Below are 18,604 nucleotides of genomic sequence, written 5' to 3'. Positions count from 1 at the left end.
ATAGGAAACACCTCGCAATACGATGCAGTGCCCCGCAAACTACCGTGCAACCACGGCGACGTGCATATTGTTCAATGAATAACCGTGCGACATCTGACACAACTGCGGAAAAGCTTTTGCGACGCTTCACGTTCCATTGTGCACGCAACCGGTAACGGCGATTCACGGGCCGGCTTTTTTTTTTTTTTTTCCCCCCCAGTGTGCAAAGAACCTCTAAAAACAAAGCTGGGCCTAACGAGACTGTGCGAAGGTTAAAAGACTGCAGCGTTAACTTGCCCAAAGTGACAATCCTGGATCGTCAAACGGAAAAGCGACAAAATAACCCACAAATCTGATCCTACGGGGATATCGTAGCAGATGTTTGTTTACTTAGTCTCCAATTAAAACATTTGAATTGGATGCATTGCTTTGCCGTGCAAAAAAAAAAAAAGTACAGGACATCATCAAGATTTTCAGATTTCAATTGCTGATTCAATTAAACGAGGTCTAATTTAGCGCAATTTGTATTTTCGAGAGTTGGGTGAGATGCAACCGATCTTAATCTCACGGCGTTCCCATAGCAACACCGCCGGTCGACAAAAGTAGCCATTCGCCCATTGTGCGGGGATGGATTATGAAGTACGAGTGACTTTAAAAGTCATGTCGTTGGGCCGGCCTCCCTTCCACCGCCCCCTTCGCCACACCTCCTCCCTCAAACGGAATTCTGGGATACGAGCAGCCTCGGTAATTACTTCCAGAGGTCGACTGGAGAGAGAGAGAGAGAGAATAGAACACAAGAAGGCACACACACAGGCTTTGGGTGCTGAGGAAATGTGAAGCAGTCATCAAGGGCCATTTTGGCCCCACAAAAATAGATGTCCTTCCTTACCATGCGAAATGGAATACAAGCAAAGAAGTCAAATAAATCAATACAGTAACATTATTTTGAGGTTACATTTCATTTGATAAATCCTTGCAGCAGGAGTGACACGTTGTTGGAAAAAAAAAAAAAAACACACACACACACACACACAAAACAGGCAACTCCATTTAGGAATCCTGCCTGCTGAGCTTGCCGATGAGGATGTGACACCATTTGTGGTGGACTGGCTCACAGTTTCCTTCAGAAGAAGAAGAAGAAGGAGAAAAATATCTAATAGAGGGTCTCAATCATAATCAGTCAACGCAAAAGCACACATCGCTTGGATTGCAGGCACCAACGAGTCAAGATTCTGCAGCACCTTTGCAAAAAAAAAACAAAAAAAACATTTGCTGATGAATTGGGTCGACGTTGTACTCTTCCTCATGGCAGCTAAACTCGGTGCTCATCGTGTGTCCGCGCGCACGCGCCGTGCACGAAATTGGGGGGAAAAAAATCACTAAGTAGACGAACGGTCACTTCCGGCGCAGGGCCTCGCGTTAAAAAAAGTGTTGCACGTGAACGCAACCCAGATGACAGCCCCGCTTTCGTGTGCGCCCATTGCAGTTGTTTTCGTCCCCCTTTTACCTTTTCTCTCATAGTCGCTCGTTTCTCCATCCTGACTTCGGTTGTTTGCTCTCATCCCATCACGCTGCTGCGCGGCTCGGATTTCCAAAAAAAAAAAAAAATAAAAAATCGCCTTTTAGCGCAGTCGAAGGAAGTTGGAAAAGTCGGCAAACGTCCACGTCGCAGTCGCGAGTCGGCAAAAAGTGAAAGGGAAGTCCACGCACGCACGCACGCACGCACACGCGCACGCACAAAAGAAGTGTGACTTGTGAGTGGCTTTCAGCAGCAAGTTGTCTCAGGAAAAGTGCGCCATGTTGTCAAATGTTTTCCTTTTCTCTCTCTCTCTCTCTCTCTCTCTTCTTTTTCCTGCTGTTGCCATAGAGGACGACTCGTCTCGTGGAGGCTACGAGGTGGCAGCCTCGGTCGCGACATGCACAAGCACACGTCAACTGCTTCAGAGTTGTTGTTGTTGTTGTTTAAAAGCTTTTAAGCGTGAGCCCAAAGCGGCTGTTTTGAATTCATTCTACTGACAGAGGCGCGACTGTGTCGTGCAGGGGCGAGGGGGGCGGGGGCACGAGGAAGGGACACCTATGCATCTTTTGTTTGGTTTACAATTGTACGATTTTCAACACTTTGAACAATTGGAGTGTTCAGGTCACCGTCTGCTTTTTGGCACTGACACTTTCTCTACCCAAATGGCGTACATTACCAAAACACTGATGCAAGTACTGTAAAGTCAAATGGACAGATATATTTCAACAAATGCTTATGCTTAACAAAAAATATCAATGCAACACTTTTGTTTTTGCCCCCATTTTTCACGAGCTGAACTTAAAGACGTTTTCTGTGTGTACTACTGAAGGCCTAATTCTCTCAAAATGTGTTCATACGGTGGAGCCTGCTAGTCCACATCCTAAGTCGTTGATCCCCGAGTGAAACATAAGTTTGAAATTTGCGGAGAAATCGTCTTAGGCGAGCACAGTGACGAAACCTCTTGGAGTTGGTCACCGGGTTTTGGATTTTGGCCCACTCCCCCTCACAGAAACTGTGCAAAGCCTTCCACTTTCCGAGCAAAAAAAAAAAAAAAAAAAAAAAACGTTGATCTCGCTCCACGGGTTTGGTGCTGGGTTGAGGTTTGGAGACAGACCAGGCCACGCAATTAGCTCAACGTGCTTCTTCCTCAGCCACTCATTTGTTGCTCTTTCACTACAGAATGTTTTGGGTCATTTTCATGTCGGAAGGCTGATCCGTGACCCATTTTCACTGATCTTGCTGAGAAAAGGAACTTTTTCATCCAGGATTTGACACTCCGTCGCTCCGCTCAGCGGCCCCTTGGATCCACAAGCTGAAGATTGGGAGACCGCAAAAAAATATTTACAGTATATCAAAAGATGTTTTTTTTCAATCGAGCGAGAAATTTAAATCCATTGTATGTCTAAATGGATTCAAATGGCTTTCCACATGACACTCAGTCATCCTTTGAATGTTTGTTTGGCAATCAGAGGACGTTCATCCTCCGTAGTTTGACTTGCCGTCTTTGAGAGCCCCCCCCCCCCGAGGGCGTGGCCCGCTGGGAGAATGCCAAATGCTGATCGGTTGACAAGTGGGCCTCCTTTGCCGTCCCACATCACGGGCAGGTATATATGACCCAGGAAGAGAGGAGGAGATCATTCAAATCATTCTTCAGCTTGTCACCGCTCATCCATCTGCTTGTCGTAACTTGAAGAACGTTTGTTCTGCATGTGTTCTTTTTAGAGGCGTTTTATGTTCCAGGGGTCAGGGGTCATGCATCATCATGCATTGCAAGCAAATAATCGGAATAATACATCAAATCAAGTACATTCTTCCCCATCTCACCAAAAGGAAATAGTTGGAAGACACTTGGGGAGGCATATTGACATCATACACATATTAGATTAGGTTTATTAGACCGCCTGGCATCAAAAGGAAAAAACATCAATATTTCAGAAATCTTTGGAAAACTCCGATTCAGATTTAATCTTTTTAGTCAGCTCACTGGACTTTTATAAAAAGTTAGGAATGAATCAAGTATAACATTCCACCTCCAAAACTCTCTTTTTCTCAACGATCATTTGACATCCTAATGAAAACTCATTCTTTACTATTTTTTTCCCCATCATTTTCTAATTCATGGATAACAACAATGAGTATGTTAGGATTGAAAATGTTAAGAGTTTTTACATACTGCTGTTTTAACCATTACAGAATTGTAAAATTGATTTAGCTGATTACCAATGTTCTTGATGTTAGTGCAGATTTTGATTGGGTGGTTAATCTAATTAAGTAATTCTCAATCAGATTATCCAATTTCACTTCATTGGTAAAATGGAAAATTATTGTTCACTTACTACAAATGTATAATGTTTGTTCATCTATCTATGCCAGCGACATATATTGACAGGCAGAACAATGACATTTTACCATTCGCACAACACAACAAAGGGTTTGTGTCCAACTAAACGGTCTCCGATTTCACAAGGAATACATTTTGATGAGTAAATTGAGATCATCATTTCAATATACTTTGTGACATTTTTGTTTGATGGTGTATATAAGATATACACACGGCTCAATAAAGGTGAGGAAACACTGATCTCATGCACTTGTCAAGCCCAGTAAATGTTCTCGTATCACAGCTTTACACAAGCAAAATGTGACAACTAAATAACGTCAGACTGCTCCGGCCGATACACGCGGCACAAATGTCGCCGTGGTAACGGCCGTGACGTGACGTGGCGGTCGGCCTGCGTTGCAGGGAGGGCCACACGTCTCTGCTGCAGGAACTGGAGCGAGACCTGAAGGAGAAGCCGGAGGCCTGCTCAACGGGGTAGCGGAGGGTCTGCGGCGTGCCCGTCGTCGCCATGGAGACCGTAGGCGCTCATAGCCTCAATGCAGCCACGAAGGCAGGGAAGCTTGTCACTTTGCCAGCCATCGCCAGGTACGCTGCTATTGCGGCCATTTCAATTCAATACGATCGGTTGTGGCTATTTGTGGCCAAAGCCAACCTGGCCCTTCGATCTCCAGTGTTGCTACCACGCGAGGCCTGACGTGGGTCTCTGCACAGACTCTTCAACTGGTGCAGGAGCACACGGTCTTGTCAGAAATAATCACAGACCGGGAGGCCGTAAAGGCCGTGGAGCGCTTTATAGTTGAGCGCAAACCACTCCCGGCGGATCCAAAAACAAAAAAGACGACGTCAGACTGACCGGTTCTGGGGTTTCCTCCATGATTGTGCAGATGATGAGAAGATTCTGGTGATGGCGCTGCCCTGGCCGCGGTCTACAGTGATGTCATCAAAAGGCTGCAGGACAAAGGCAGCTGGGTCTGGTGGTCTTTAATCGCCACATGAAAATTAATGTTGCTGCCAATCATTGATCCATACCAGGAATTAATAATATCATGATCAAAGACCATTTTTAAAAGACTATTTTTTTAAAAGTTGTGCTGTTATGTAAATATATTGGGCTATTGTATTTTGGACTGAAGTAGCCATTTTAAAAATCAATTAATTTACTGTGGAACACAAATTATTTTACAGGAAATCCTGGGAAGCTGGCAACTTTTGTCGGGGACAAATGAGTGAGGATTCTTTGCGGGGAGGGGAAAAACAAAACAAAAAAACAAGTATATGTCACACCACAAGTGGAAACAGTACATATTGTGCCGCATAGTGTATAAGACAAGACATGTTGCATATTAAACTCTCACGCCGCAGCCGATACATACCTCAGTGTCATAACACACGCGTGGCGTGCAAGACAAGGTGTTGGCCCAGTGGCACGACACATCACTTTACACTCAAGTTCCTGGTGTTGTACAGGCTGAAGGATGACAGGTGTGGTCCATTTCCTGACAACGAAATGAGACAACCACCCTAATTTGACTCCATTTAAACCAGTCGGAAACTCACTCGACTCAACGTGATCTATTTTGCGACGCGTCATCATGCTCTGCGGCAGTTGCTAGGCCATGGAGTGGAAAGAGAAGCTGGCATTGCAGATAAAATTATGGCGGTCTTTTGAGGAATTAATGGAGTTGATTGCACAGACTTGAGGCTGCCGGGTACATGAACGAGATCCAGCTCGAACTGGTCTGCTCCAGCACGCTGCTTTGTAAAGGTCTCTTCTTTTACAAGGCTTAGTGACGTAACACAAGTCAAGCCAAGGGGCCTTACATAAAAAGCACAGCACATAGGGGACAAAACATGTTTCCCGTGTAAGCATCATCCGTCACGCTGTGCAGAACAACGCATTTTGGAGCCGGTGTGCTTTGTTACCCATAACATAAACGTTCAAGGTCAACACAGCAGCAGGGGAGTCGCAGTATTTGTACATGAGGACGTCTTTTATTGTGACACAGAAATCTCAAATGCCATCTGATTCTTTAAATCTGTATGTATAGTCCATTGTAAATGTTAAGTTTCCAATGTGCAGAGGTAAGACAGTAAAAGTTAATACAACCATAAATAATAATAAATATCAAGTAAATGTACAGCACACATTTGATCACAATGCCTCCTCCTATGAATGAGTCTTTTATGTCGCCTGTCTATTCACCGCAGGAGGAAGTAGAAGCAAGTGCGTCCCCGATAGCAGCGATATATTAGACTCTCGAAAGAACCGAATCAAGACTTAAGTCTCGGGCATGGCAACAATGCAATGTGTCACATAGCAATTCTGTTGTGTTACTCGCTTCTATCAGGTCAAATGGTTGTACTCACACAAGAAAACACGTTGTACCATGAGCCGTAGAAAATTAATCCATCCGAGTGTGAGACTAGTGATTTCCGTAAAAACAATAAAAGAAGACCACAACAAACTGGATATCCAACAGACATCACATAGTTTGTTCTTTTTTTTGGAAGAGAAGTGCAAACCCAAACAAAAGGTGAATTAGCGATGAATAAAAACTGCACTCAAAGATAACAGTCTATTTACATTTGTTCCCCTATTATATTTGTACACGGCTAAACATTTGGTTACGAGTATTTAAAAAAAAAAAAACAGAGCAAAATGTTGTTCTTCCATTAAAGAAAACAATGACAAGGCAAAACTGAAGAGAACTTCGGGGGGGCCCCTCACCCTAACCACCAGCAAGTGTGTGAGTGTAGATTGTGTATGTTGGGGTTGTTTCACATTCAGTAGCGATAGCACACAGGTGGGAGGGGCAGCTAGTGAGAAGACACTCTCCCTCCCATCTCACAACACAGCTCCAACATCACCATAGCAACGTGCGGGCCTCACTAATTGCAGCGTCAACAGGACCACCGTTGATGTCCAGGCTACTCACAAATCAAAGAGAAAATCAATTATTCTATTATTAAGATGGAACAATGACTTAAATACCATCTCTTTAGAGTCTGCGCTAGATTGATTCAGGTTTGATAGGCATACATTTGTCCAGTGAACTACATTAGAGCCCACACACCACTGTTCTTCTTTCAGAAAGTGGTCATACCTCAGGGCGTCGACGACAACGGTGTTGTGTGTGTTGTGTCCCGACAAAAAGACTTTCATGTCAGTGTAAAGGCTTGTTTCACAACATCGCCCCACTGACGGAACACAGGAGGAGGCAGCTGGGTAACGCATTTGGACTTTCGATGGAAGCCTTTGCGCCGTTTCGCAATCCAGCGCTACACTCCCAATCTGCATCACTGCAGAGAGAGGTTTCAACACATAAATTAGTGTAAGGTTGTGTAGTCATCAAAAAGCTCGGGGGAGTGATCAATAACCAGTGTAACAGTTGTTCCACTCCTCAGTGCAACCAGAACAAGATAATCATCAGATGTGCGGGTGCCGATAATGATGATCGTCCCTGATATCTTCAAAAACTGAGTCAAATCGTATCCTGAAGACAACATCAAGAAGAAAGTGAGGGGTCAACATGCAAAGTGCTGAAAGCTACGAAAATCAAATAAAAGTGACTTCAATAGAATAGATCAGAGGAGAATCTCTGAGGCAGGCCGGAGGGTGCGGGTGGTGGATGTAGGGATTCGAGAAAGAAGCGGGGTTGTCGTGTCTTAGCCACTGAGCGGGTCCTCGCGGTAGTGGATGGCGTAACGCAGTTTCTCCAGCATCACGTCCAAAGAGGTGTACTGAGGCAGTTTGACCATGAACATACATGTCTCCACACGGATGTAGCGAGCGTCTGGCTGACCTGCCGCACAGAGAATAGACACAGGATACAACACAATCACTGACTGTATAATCGAAACCGATGATTACCAACCACTGTGCTGCGGCACATTAGTGCGTCGGGTTTGGGAGAAAGAATTCCTCCCAAAAAAGGCTCGGCATTTATATGAGGAACATTTTCTGATGGTTTTTAATAGACTTTACACCGATTTGATCGGGCTGATCGGTATCGGCCGATATTTTGCATTTTATGCTGATCAGCTGATCGGCTTTAATGTCATAATTCGCAGATTGATCGGCTCCGCAAAAGACATTTACTCCGCGTCGCCGCGTCCACAGTATATTTGAATCCAAAAGCTAGTTTATTTTTAGCCTTGTCGCGTGTCTTTTGACGTAGTACTGTAAATATCTGGCGGCCAAAGAAGTTATTATAAAAATAATAATAATAATCTAAGCGGTGTGGGACAGGCAACACGTAATCCCTGGATCAGACTACATGACAAATTTGTTCTTTCACGATTGCACTGTCAGACTACTGTAACAAAATCTTGCATTCCGCATCCCGTTTTTTACGATCATTGGGCTTTATCTTGTCAACTCAAATGCGACCAGATGTACTCGTTACCGTGGCGACGACAACAAGAGTGGAGCGCGCCGACGGTATTCTAAGGACAAAATGGGGGGAAAAAAAACGTGTGTTGGTGGTCACCGGTGCTCAGGAGAGGAGAGGACGTTCGTTTAAGGCTTGCTTGATGTATGTTCACGTACGTTTAATACGATACGGCTCGCAAGCAGGCAATAAAATGTTATGTAGCCTAGCAAGCTAGCGGTACCACGAACGGTTGGATGTAAACATGCCGCCGTTCTGTCAAATCATGCTCTGAAGTTTCTTTGTGGGTGAAGTAATTTAATTACAGTAAGTTAGCACCCATTATTTCTGTCATGTAATAGACACATCCCCTTTTTTTTTTTTTAGGCAATAACGAATGAAAATTGTGTGCTGATCGATTGGTAAATGAAGTGAATAAAAAAATAAATACAGTACACGGCTGATTCTTGAGAACACCAAACTGACTAAAGCGGACTGTAATGTACAGGAAGCCCAGACAGCGCACGGCCGGCCCGTTTTTTGGCAATAATTAACGTCCTTATTGTAACATTAAATGTCATTGTCATTTCTGTGTATGTTAATCGTGGTTCTTGGAATGTATACCTTTTTTAGCTGTCATATTTATTGTTGATTTATGTTGTACTTTTGTTTTTTGTTGTTGTTAATGAAACCTTTACTTTAGGTAGTGTGTGAAAGAATGACCTCTTGGTTAATTCCTCTATCGGAGCGTGCCCAGCAGGGTGTTCGTTAACTGTTAAAAGATAAGAGTTAACTACACATTATCAATAATGATGTGGGACACTTTGACCTAATAAATAATCACCTAGACCTTCAGCATTATGTTGTTACTTATCATATTGTCCTCCAGTAAAACAGTAATTTGCACATATAGCTATAGAAAGAGAAAGCTACAAAGTGTTGGTTTCTCAGTGCTCTGGTTAATGGGTTCAAGTTCAAGTGAAGTCACGAGTCATTGCAACATTGGTATATGATTGTTTGGCTTGAGCGAGTGACCGGACGTCTCCCGGACAAAATCTTCAAGTCGCTTAATGCCCCAAAACCGCAAAGAATCGTCACAAAACAATTGTGTGGACATCTCTATTTATACCCACTTACACTTCTAGAAATATCAGCACAATTAGCCTAAAATTTACTTTATGGACATAAAGCGTTTTCCTTCCCATAGACGCTCACTGGAGAAAAAGCATAATGCCGCTTAGTGAGGAACATGCTTAACATCCATAAAATCCATATTTTGGGCTATCATTCTGGAAGGGGGCATAAGTAGAGATGTCCACATAAATTGTTGGTGATGATTGATCATTGTTTTATGACATTTATCTAGTGTAAATGCATCTATAAACACATCTTGCAGAAGCTCTGTCCAAGTCTTATATTGTACAGTTCCTTTTTTTCGAGAAGAGCGTGTTCTCTACACAAAACATGCAGCAAAAGAGCATGTTCAAGTCAAAGGTTACAAGACAAAACACTACCACTGCACCAACAGCACTAAATAGCACATCAAGGAGCAACAACAGTCTTGTCAAATTGGAACCTTGCTGATTGCCATTACCTGCTACACCATCAGGAGGGGCGATCTTCATGGGGTAAGGGGGGACATGGGCGGTGTCAGGTCCCCCGTCCTTGCAGGGACAAGTGAAGGGGATGCGTTCCTGGTTGCAGGCAAACTTGATGAACTTGCAAAGCTCCTCCTGAGTGAACATCTCGAGAGCGGTCCAGAAGAACTCAATGTGCTGGTCCGTCTCCATCAGACCCACCTGATACATGGTGTGAGCCTACCAAGAGAAAGAAAAAAAATAACAACAACAACAAAAGAAAAGTGAGATGTGATGGCTACAAAATACAACTGACCCATTAAGAAGGTTAACGTGAGGGCGGTAAACCTTGAGGAACTCTAGGTTAATGTAGGGCAAGCCGCAGGTCCGCAGCTCCATCTCCAGCGGGCTGAGCATAGTTAGCAGCTGCAGGGGAATTATGGAGGCCAGCCCTGCACGCACTGCTGTCATACACTCAACATTCTGCAGCTCCCTCAAACGAAGGCTCTGTACTGCCCGTGCGTACACATCCTTATTCTCCCAGCTAGAAACACAAGAACATTCAGGAATACAGCATAGCGCGTTCAACTATAAATTTAACACAACAATCACCTGACAGTGAGGTTCCGCCCTCCCTGACAAAGCTCCACCTCCTCTCCGGTCATCGTGATGTAGGTAAAGGTACAGCACGGCCTGCTGGGAGAGTCAGGGCTCTCGCCGGAATGGTGTTGGGAGGAAATCTCAGCACAAAGTGCCTCTAGCTCAGCATCATCATGAACCTACACAGCACAAACAGGGGAGATATTACTATAAAGCAGAAGTGCGGCCAACAGTTAACTTGATGAGTGGAGATTTAAGCAAATTAAGAGTACAGCTATTATTTCTTACATTTTCAAACTTCTTGACATAGTTGTAGGTGAGCATATCTGCTTCCTGTAGGTCCTGCTCTGGGTGGAGGCCCTCGCCCACCAGACCTTTCCAAAAAGAGCTCAGCAGGTCCAAAGGAAGGGGCACATCTGCACGGATGGCAATGCCCAGTAGCTGACCAAAGAAGTGCAACAACTGCTCCTCCGCATAGCTGATAGGACATGGCGTCAAGATGTACTTCCCCTGAGTAAGCAAAAAAAATAAATAAATAAAACATTTGTGAAATTTAAATAAATCTGGGCCTCTTTTGTTTAACATACAGCTATGACTATGTTGTAAGAATTGTTTTTTTCTGTCACTGGCATGGATAGATGGACAAAGATACATTCTTTGAAGTAAATAAGAATTTTCAGACCAATTACAAATTTGATAATTTCCCACTGCATGCCTAATGATCTCTCATGACGCGCTAATATGCCGCACAGCACAGTGGGAATCACTGCATACAGCGGTCACCATACCATGTTACACATGATTATATGCCTGTTCATAGCCATAGACACTCATGCTGACATGACAAAGTTGAATGTACTATAATCTAACATCTATGTTTCTTATTGAAAAGCGAAGCAAATACTTGACCGTCAGCCAGTGGGCTTTACCTTGTTACGGTTGGCTGCAGCACTGGGACAAGGCAGCAGCAGAGAAAGAGCTGAACTTTGTAACTCCTTGCATACCTGCCAAAGGAAATGTCTGAAGGAACCACCTAGTCAGACACAAACACAGGTGCTGTAATCTGCTATACCCCATTGTCAGAGTAGATACGCTGCATTTAAAAAGTAGAAAATCTCACTTGTGCCATGAACTTCCTCCCCAGTGAAGCGAATGTTGAAAGCGTAGGTTGGGTCCCCTCCGCTGGCTAGTTTGACACAAAGCTGTGACGACGGCATGCATGCGAGTTGTCGTGCAGCCTGGCAGAAGTACGTGTTCTCTGATGATCTAATTTCACCTGCAGGACATCAAGAGGATGTAAGTGAAGATACAATACATACAATATGAAGTGGTAAATTGAAATAATCTGTACCTCCCACAATCTCAAGAGGGTCCAATGTAATCTCTGGAGCTGCATGGTCTGCTGTTCGCTGTACTGTGGCATTCAGTACTCTGTTCATTACAATGACCTTAGTGTCATAGTAAATTAGTCCTATGAGTATTAAAAAAAAATAGGTGGAAAAAAACAACAAATAAAAAGAACATTTCGCTAACTGATTAGCACGTGGTCATCACTGTAACCTGCTAAAAATGCCAACGTCCAACTCACCTTTCGCCTCACATAACAAGGCTGCAATGCTGTTCTGATAAGTGCACGTCTGTCTTAGCTCCACCAGTGGCAGGAAGAAACTCTCCAGGGTGTTATTGAGGGACTGCAGCAGGGCAAAACGCAAACGCAAGCTCTCTACAGACACATCTTCAAAACACACACACACACAACTGTTAGAAGCACTTCTTTACTTGAGTCACCTACAGACTAAATACCTGGGGTAAGATACAGATGTTGAAGTGTGTTACTAACTAAGCAGGCAGGCCACACGTGGATCGACACAATCACTGGGCTCCAGGTAGACTTCATGGGGATGCAGTCTGGCTGGTGTGATAGCAAGGTGACGACACAGCCTGTTGATGTACTGGACCAATGCAACATCCATTTCCAAAGTCCACTTCCTACAAGATTTCTGGGCATGCCGTGTGTCTATACAGGTGCACCTGTTGAAGATTAAGATGAACTACTAAAAGCAGAATACTCGCTTACAATACCCTCCAAGAGATTCAGAGTGTATCAATAAATACTGCGTGTATATATAGAATATGCATAGCATGTTCTGGGAAGCCAGCATGTGACAGTATCGACATTACATCAGACTGGGGGGTGTGCGAGGGGTCTGGCATTCTGAGCTGTTCTCACCTTTCAAAGTGGAGGTCATAGCCACATGCCAAAATTGCCCTCCAGACACTGCGGATGTCCTGCTTGGCTCGGTCAACTGCAAACCTATGGAAGCCCTCCAATGTCAAGTACTTCTCCTCTGAGACTACAGAAAAGAAACTCACATGAGAGATACTGAAAATCATCGACTGAAACAGAAGTGCATACATTTTGATCATCAGTATTAATATTCGAAAGTCAACTTCGTTACACTATGGGTGTGCAAGGTTTGCAAACACAATTATTCAGTTGCTAGTTTTAAAAAGACTGTTTAACAGATGTTTAATGCTTAGTTTAGGGAAAAGGGAAGAGAGTATCCTATATAGCGTGATGGGTAAAGTAAAGTCCACGTTGTCTGTGGTGTTATCATTGTGTACCAATTATTGACGAACCTTCAAGTTTTTTAGCGGGGGACTTTTCCACATCTTTTTCATCAGGTCTGGATTTCTCTGGCGATTTGGGTTTCAGGACTGTCTTTTTCTCACTAAGCGCAGTCCTGACAGAGGTACGTGAAGAATAAATTCCTTTTGAAATTCACGAATGGAAGTAGGACTGTAAATGCTCAGAAATAAATGGACTTCGTGCACTCTCTTACCTTACACTGTTGAGAACAGACTTTTCCTTGGTGGGAGGTTTGGTGATTGGCCTCTTGGTACTTACTACCTTGCCTTGATGCTGTTCTTTCCCTGCCTTGCTGTACTTGTTCTTATTGGGTTTGGGAATGCCATACTTCCTTAGAATCTGGATAAAAACAAATCATTTTGACAAATGGGATCAGAGGCACAGACACATGTTACTTTGAGGTGCTGGAAAATAATACACAAACGTTTGGGGCACAGATGTGGCTACACTTCCAAAATAGCTTTCGTGGCCAAGCATAGTCAAGATTGCCTAGTGTGATTTACCTGAGTAAGTTGGTCTTCAAGTACTTTCTTTGGAGGCCGGACATTGGTGAAGAAAGTATGGAGTAGGTTGCCAGGAGTCTGAGAGTTGATCTGCTCTTTGCTGAGGTAAATGTCAGAAACTTTCACTGGCTTGGCAGGCGTGAGGCTGAGCATTTGTTCCGAGTGCATACAACTCTTAAAAATATCCGTAAGAACGTCTCGTGCTCCAGGAACAAGCTTGTCACCTTAGGAAACATTTGTTTGTAAATTACATAATGAGAAATTATGTTGCAGAGCATACCGATTCCTGGTCAAATACAAACCTCTAATGGATTTGTCCAGAAAATAGTCTTCAAGAGCAGAGCTGCCCTGAGTGTCAAACAGACTTTGGTTAACACTCGAGGCTGTGAGGATCTCCTCATTGGTCAACTCCATTAGCTCCTCTTCACCTTCCAGACTGGACAAGCCAATTAAGTCACTGCTGTTGAAGAGACTGGCGCGTATTTTTTCCACTTTGGCTCGAGAACGTACCTAGAATGAACAAGAAAGGGAAGACTTGAAGAAAGAGAAAAATGGAGAATTGAACAGAAAACAACTGGTAAATATAAGGCATTTAACTCACCTCAATGACAGCAAAACCTTTGATCGGCCTCACCATGACTGCATTGCTCTCCTGTGAGGTTACCGTGTGCACGGAGCCTCCATCTGACACAGACGGTGTCTCTGCACTATCCACAGGCTCCCCGAAGCTGCCAAGACTCCCCAGGCTTCCTGTGCTACAAAGAGAAGTATCTAGACTCTCCTGACTAGAAACAGTCTGAGGTTCATGGGAGCCCTGCTGAGGGTAGTTCCCAGCAGACGCCGCTGTGGCAGGGTTTACAGCCGGGACAGCTAATTGCTCCTGATCGACCGAAAGTTCACTGGCGGTGCGAGAGACTCCCTGAGAGGAGCTGCAGATGGAGGTCTGGCTGGTAGAAGCGGACGCGCTCACACTCATCGCAGGAGTCACGCTGCTGGAGCTGTCGGGACTCTCGGGACCTCCACTGTGGGGGAAGGGGCGCTCAGACTCAGCGCTCACTTTGCCACCATGAGGGCTTGTGACCCTAGCCCCAGTTTTAGTTTTCTTGGGGTCCTCTTCTTGCAGAGGTATGTACACTTCATCTTTGAAAAGCCCTCCATGCGCGTTGCAAGCTCTACGGATGGCATTTCGAACCACTGCCTCTTCCAGGTGTGTGGGGATACCTGAAAGCACCAACAGGCGGCTGTGGGCAGTAGGACCCACCAAAGCCTGGCAAGCGTCTGTCACTGCGTCACTTGTCACACTCAAACCCTGGGGATCCTTATTTGCCAGATGTCGAAGAATCATCAGGAGAGTTAGGCCGCGGTGGAACCACAACATGTCTTCAGGTTTACTACCCGCCATGTTGAGCAGGGCGCTGTCACTCTCTGACAGTCGGGCACCTCCACTTCCCCTTTTACCGGAGACCACTGCGGCCACCGCGGCTGCCGCTCTCTCACGCTTCATCTTGACCTTCTTACGTTTGGACAGCAGGCTGGGACTCTGTGGTGTCTGGCCAGGAGATGAGGATGACGACGAGGAAGAATCACTGAGGTTAGGGGCACTGGTGGAGGTCAGGGTTCCAACTGCGGAACCTCCAACATTGAGGGGCAGAGTCACTTCTGCCACAGCTAGACAGACCTCCATCAGAGCATGAAAGTAGGTGGAGAACCGGCTCTGCTCTCCCACCAGTGCCAAAGCAACACCTCCAGATGAAGATCCCCCAGCCCCAGCTCCTCCTGCAGTCCAGCCCTGAGTTTCCCGATCGTAGAGCTTACGGAGTTCTGTTTGCAGGGCCATGAGCACCGCCAGGCAGGGGTTAAGTAGCAGAGCGATAGAGCTGGACAAGCCAGAGGGGCTCTTACGCTGCTCCAAGTGGTGAATCTTCCGCAAAAGTTCAGCCAGCAAGTGAAAGATGAGTTCTTTGATAGAGGGAGCCAGATCCGTGGTCCAAAGTAAACCGCCTAATAAGAAAAACACAAGCAAACATTAAAAACATTAAAAATAAATAAAAAAAGACTGAAAGCTGGTTTATGAATTACAATGCAAGCCTATGTGCAATGATGAAGCAAGGTATTTAATAATAGGTATTCATTTAGTGGTTGATATTTTATGATCGGTCCGTTGTGGTTTGTATCGGTCCGTTGTGGTGAAGAAGGAGCTAAGCCGAAAGGCGAAGCTCTCGATTTACCGGTAGATCTAGGTTCCTACCCTCACCTAAGGTCACGAGCTGTGGGTCGTGACCGAAAGAACGAGATCCCGGATACAAGTGGCCGAAATGAGTTTCCTCCGCAGGGTGTCCGGGCTCTCCCTTAGAGAGAGGGTGAGAAGCTCGGTCATCCGGGAGGAGCTCAGAGCAGAGCCGCTGCTCCTCCGAGTACGAGAGGAGCCAGAGCCTGGGGCATCTGATTCGGATGCCTCCCGGGCGCCTCCCTGGTGAGGCGTTCCGGGCACGTCTCACCGGGAGGAGACCCCGGAGACGACCTGGGACACGCTGGAGAGGCCAAGTCTCTCGGCTGGCCTGTGAATGCCTCGGGATCCCCCGGAAGAGCTGGATGAAGTGGCTGGGTTAAGGGAAGTCTGGGCGTCCCTGCTACTGCCCCCGCGACCCGACCTCGGATAAGCGGTAGAAAAATGGATGGATAATAATAATAATAATTATTATTATTATTACGAGTATGGGAAGAATGGAACAGGAGATCGAATAATTATTATTATTATGTTACTTGGTGTGATTACACCTACCAAGAAGTTCTACCACTTGTAGCAGCACAGACGATGGCACCGTGTCCAGCTCGTCTTCTGATCGCTCACTACTCTCTCCCAGCTTCCACGTCAACAGCTGCTCAGCGAATGCCATGGCAAGAGGGAACTCCAGAGGCAGGGAATGTAGCACCAATACAGCACCAGGAGGGGGCGACACACCTACAATCAAGACAAAATTCAGTATCCGACGAATAATTCTGCATATATATACGCTATTAAGTCATAATTGAGTCAATACATACCTAGTCTGATGTGCATTTTATCAGTGGGGATGATAACAGAGGGGTATTGGTTGGTGGTGGGAGGGGGAGTAAGGCCTGTGTTAGCAGGTGAGGCATCCAATGGGTAGCATACAGCCTCCATTAGATTAAGCTGCCCATTTCGACGCACTTTGTGACCCAGACCATACAACATTACCCGTGCCCATGGAGCCTTGTACAGGCTAGAGCTAATGGGAGGAAGGCAAGTTTTGCATTTTAGCAGAGGATAATAAATCAAGGTTTACGGTGATTTGGGGAAAACAAAAAGGTTGATATCTCACTCTTTGCGGCAGCCAAGTTGGCTCTCTTTGCAAGATACAATCACAAAGGCAGCACCTGGAAAACTGACATCCATGCTCACTTTCGACTCCGTGACAGGGAACTCCTCAGATGTGAACTGTTCTGGCGCATGCTGAAAACAACAAAACACACAACAACACATTTAACATTACTCCACATTTAGACAAGTTAACGGCAACATTGACAGGCAGAGCAAACCTGTAGGAAACAGCAGATCTGTTTCGTTAGCTCAAGTAAGCTCTCTTCTCCTTGATGCAAGGCACGCGTGATGGCCACAGTCAGCCACTCTCGGATGGGTTGAGCATTGCCCTGGTAGAACAGATCCGTAGGAGAGCAGCTTTGGTCTTGGAGGTTGTGAAGCACAGACTGGGCCAGGAGGATCGAACCAGAACTAATGGTGCCATCTGCAGGAATATAATGTTAAAGGAGGCAGGAAGGACAAGGTCACAGAGAAAGATGTAATTATTTCCACAATATTTTACCACTCACCGGGGAGGGGGGGAGCCAGCAGCTGATTAGACAAAAGTTGCAGGTGTTCCAAGGTGATGTCTCGGATCGCGGGTATGTGGAAGAGACGGGTAAAGGTGTGAGGATTTTTTGGGGCATAGATGTTCAGAAGTGCCATTCGGCAGTATAAACGAGCTAGTGCACTCTCACAGCGAAGTAGCTCCCTAAGAAAAAGGAGAAAACTGTAGAATCAATACAAAAGTAGCGTGCATCTACTGTGTGCGCTAGTCGGGTCGAAACATACCTGTGAATCTGAATGTTGCTACTGTCTAGTGAGACTAAGCCATTGGCTGCAGTACGCCTAGATCCAGCGGGCGGGCGTTCTAGAATTTCAATGGGGTACCAGTACCTCACCAGCACACCCTCACTGCGAAGATAGGTTTCCACCTGTACCAGCTCATTCAGCTAGAGAAAAAAAACAAAATGGAAAACACACACAAAATCAAGTGACATCTTTACCCAGTGTTGGCACAAAACATGGAAACATTTTGATTTGCACTTACAGAGTCAACATCCAGCACTACTCCATGCAAGCCAAAAGTCTTCAACATGCCCCGAATGGCAAACTTGGGCAGTGCTGTCCCACCTGTAGTGCTGTTGGTATTGTTGCTGTCTGGACAGCGGATGACCACAGTCAAGCCTGTACAAAAGAAGCAGAAAATATATCATAAATAAAACAGAACTAGATGGCATTAATAAAGCATTTCAGAGCTTTTAAAAGGGAATTAATGCCAAGTAGGTGAACAGTACCTTTGCGAACTTTATCAATAGTGAATTTGTTGGCTTCATCCTTGATATCTTCTATGGTGGGGAGGTAGAGGTCTCGAGGAATGCCACCATTCTCCTCATACAAGAACTCCACTGTTTGTCTTGCAATATCAACCATTCCTGTTGCCATTTAAACACACCATGAAGCTCAACGGTGCCAAAGCGGTTTGGATTAAATGATGTTCTCACTCCACATCATTCCTAGACGTGTTTGAAGTGATGTATATGCATTCTGTTTACCTAACTGCAGCGCCCCTTTGATTTGGTCCAGCCCAGATTTTCTCTCAGCTTCATTGCGGAACCTCCTACGAATGGTGGGGAACACTTTGGTTTCCCACGCCTTTACCAGCAAGGCGTAGTGGTCCTCCTGAGTTTTAAATGTAACCGTGAAATATGGAAGCACAAACCGTGACACTGTCACTAGATG

At 45.3% G+C, this 18,604-nt stretch overlaps 2 protein-coding genes and 1 pseudogene across 2 annotated transcripts in view; 1 reads left to right on the top strand and 2 right to left on the bottom strand.

The window, feature by feature from the left end:
- LOC133399721 (tetratricopeptide repeat protein 28-like) overlaps nucleotides 1–1,588 on the bottom strand; it is a 176,622-nt gene extending 175,034 nt beyond the window's left edge. Inside the window, exon 1 of the mRNA XM_061671465.1 lies at nucleotides 1,487–1,588. Coding sequence (XP_061527449.1) covers nucleotides 1,487–1,516 — 30 coding nt within the window. The 5' untranslated portion in view covers nucleotides 1,517–1,588. The remainder of the gene's footprint in view (nucleotides 1–1,486) is intronic.
- A 2,600-nt stretch (nucleotides 1,589–4,188) lies between these two features.
- On the top strand, nucleotides 4,189–4,873 carry LOC133399533 (L-serine dehydratase/L-threonine deaminase-like; annotated as a pseudogene).
- Nucleotides 4,874–5,820: 947 nt separating this feature from the next.
- LOC133399722 (probable E3 ubiquitin-protein ligase HECTD4) overlaps nucleotides 5,821–18,604 on the bottom strand; it is a 35,341-nt gene continuing 22,557 nt past the window's right edge. The window contains exons 52-76 of the mRNA XM_061671468.1: nucleotides 18,418–18,544; nucleotides 18,160–18,297; nucleotides 17,913–18,049; nucleotides 17,654–17,814; nucleotides 17,392–17,573; nucleotides 17,101–17,306; nucleotides 16,884–17,014; nucleotides 16,585–16,790; nucleotides 16,322–16,501; nucleotides 14,141–15,540; nucleotides 13,842–14,049; nucleotides 13,540–13,763; nucleotides 13,230–13,375; nucleotides 13,027–13,130; nucleotides 12,617–12,740; nucleotides 12,227–12,417; nucleotides 11,975–12,121; nucleotides 11,738–11,857; nucleotides 11,507–11,662; nucleotides 11,316–11,419; nucleotides 10,675–10,896; nucleotides 10,399–10,565; nucleotides 10,135–10,330; nucleotides 9,804–10,026; nucleotides 5,821–7,642 (exon numbers count right to left, since the gene is read on the bottom strand). Of these exons, the coding sequence (XP_061527452.1) occupies nucleotides 7,506–7,642; nucleotides 9,804–10,026; nucleotides 10,135–10,330; nucleotides 10,399–10,565; nucleotides 10,675–10,896; nucleotides 11,316–11,419; nucleotides 11,507–11,662; nucleotides 11,738–11,857; nucleotides 11,975–12,121; nucleotides 12,227–12,417; nucleotides 12,617–12,740; nucleotides 13,027–13,130; nucleotides 13,230–13,375; nucleotides 13,540–13,763; nucleotides 13,842–14,049; nucleotides 14,141–15,540; nucleotides 16,322–16,501; nucleotides 16,585–16,790; nucleotides 16,884–17,014; nucleotides 17,101–17,306; nucleotides 17,392–17,573; nucleotides 17,654–17,814; nucleotides 17,913–18,049; nucleotides 18,160–18,297; nucleotides 18,418–18,544 (5,337 nt within the window). The 3' untranslated portion in view covers nucleotides 5,821–7,505. The remainder of the gene's footprint in view (nucleotides 7,643–9,803; nucleotides 10,027–10,134; nucleotides 10,331–10,398; nucleotides 10,566–10,674; nucleotides 10,897–11,315; nucleotides 11,420–11,506; nucleotides 11,663–11,737; nucleotides 11,858–11,974; nucleotides 12,122–12,226; nucleotides 12,418–12,616; nucleotides 12,741–13,026; nucleotides 13,131–13,229; nucleotides 13,376–13,539; nucleotides 13,764–13,841; nucleotides 14,050–14,140; nucleotides 15,541–16,321; nucleotides 16,502–16,584; nucleotides 16,791–16,883; nucleotides 17,015–17,100; nucleotides 17,307–17,391; nucleotides 17,574–17,653; nucleotides 17,815–17,912; nucleotides 18,050–18,159; nucleotides 18,298–18,417; nucleotides 18,545–18,604) is intronic.

The sequence above is a fragment of the Phycodurus eques genome, chromosome 3, assembly GCF_024500275.1.
Source record: "Phycodurus eques isolate BA_2022a chromosome 3, UOR_Pequ_1.1, whole genome shotgun sequence".
Classification (NCBI taxonomy): Eukaryota; Metazoa; Chordata; class Actinopteri; order Syngnathiformes; family Syngnathidae; genus Phycodurus; species Phycodurus eques.
This window is presented reverse-complemented; position numbering and strand designations above follow the sequence as displayed.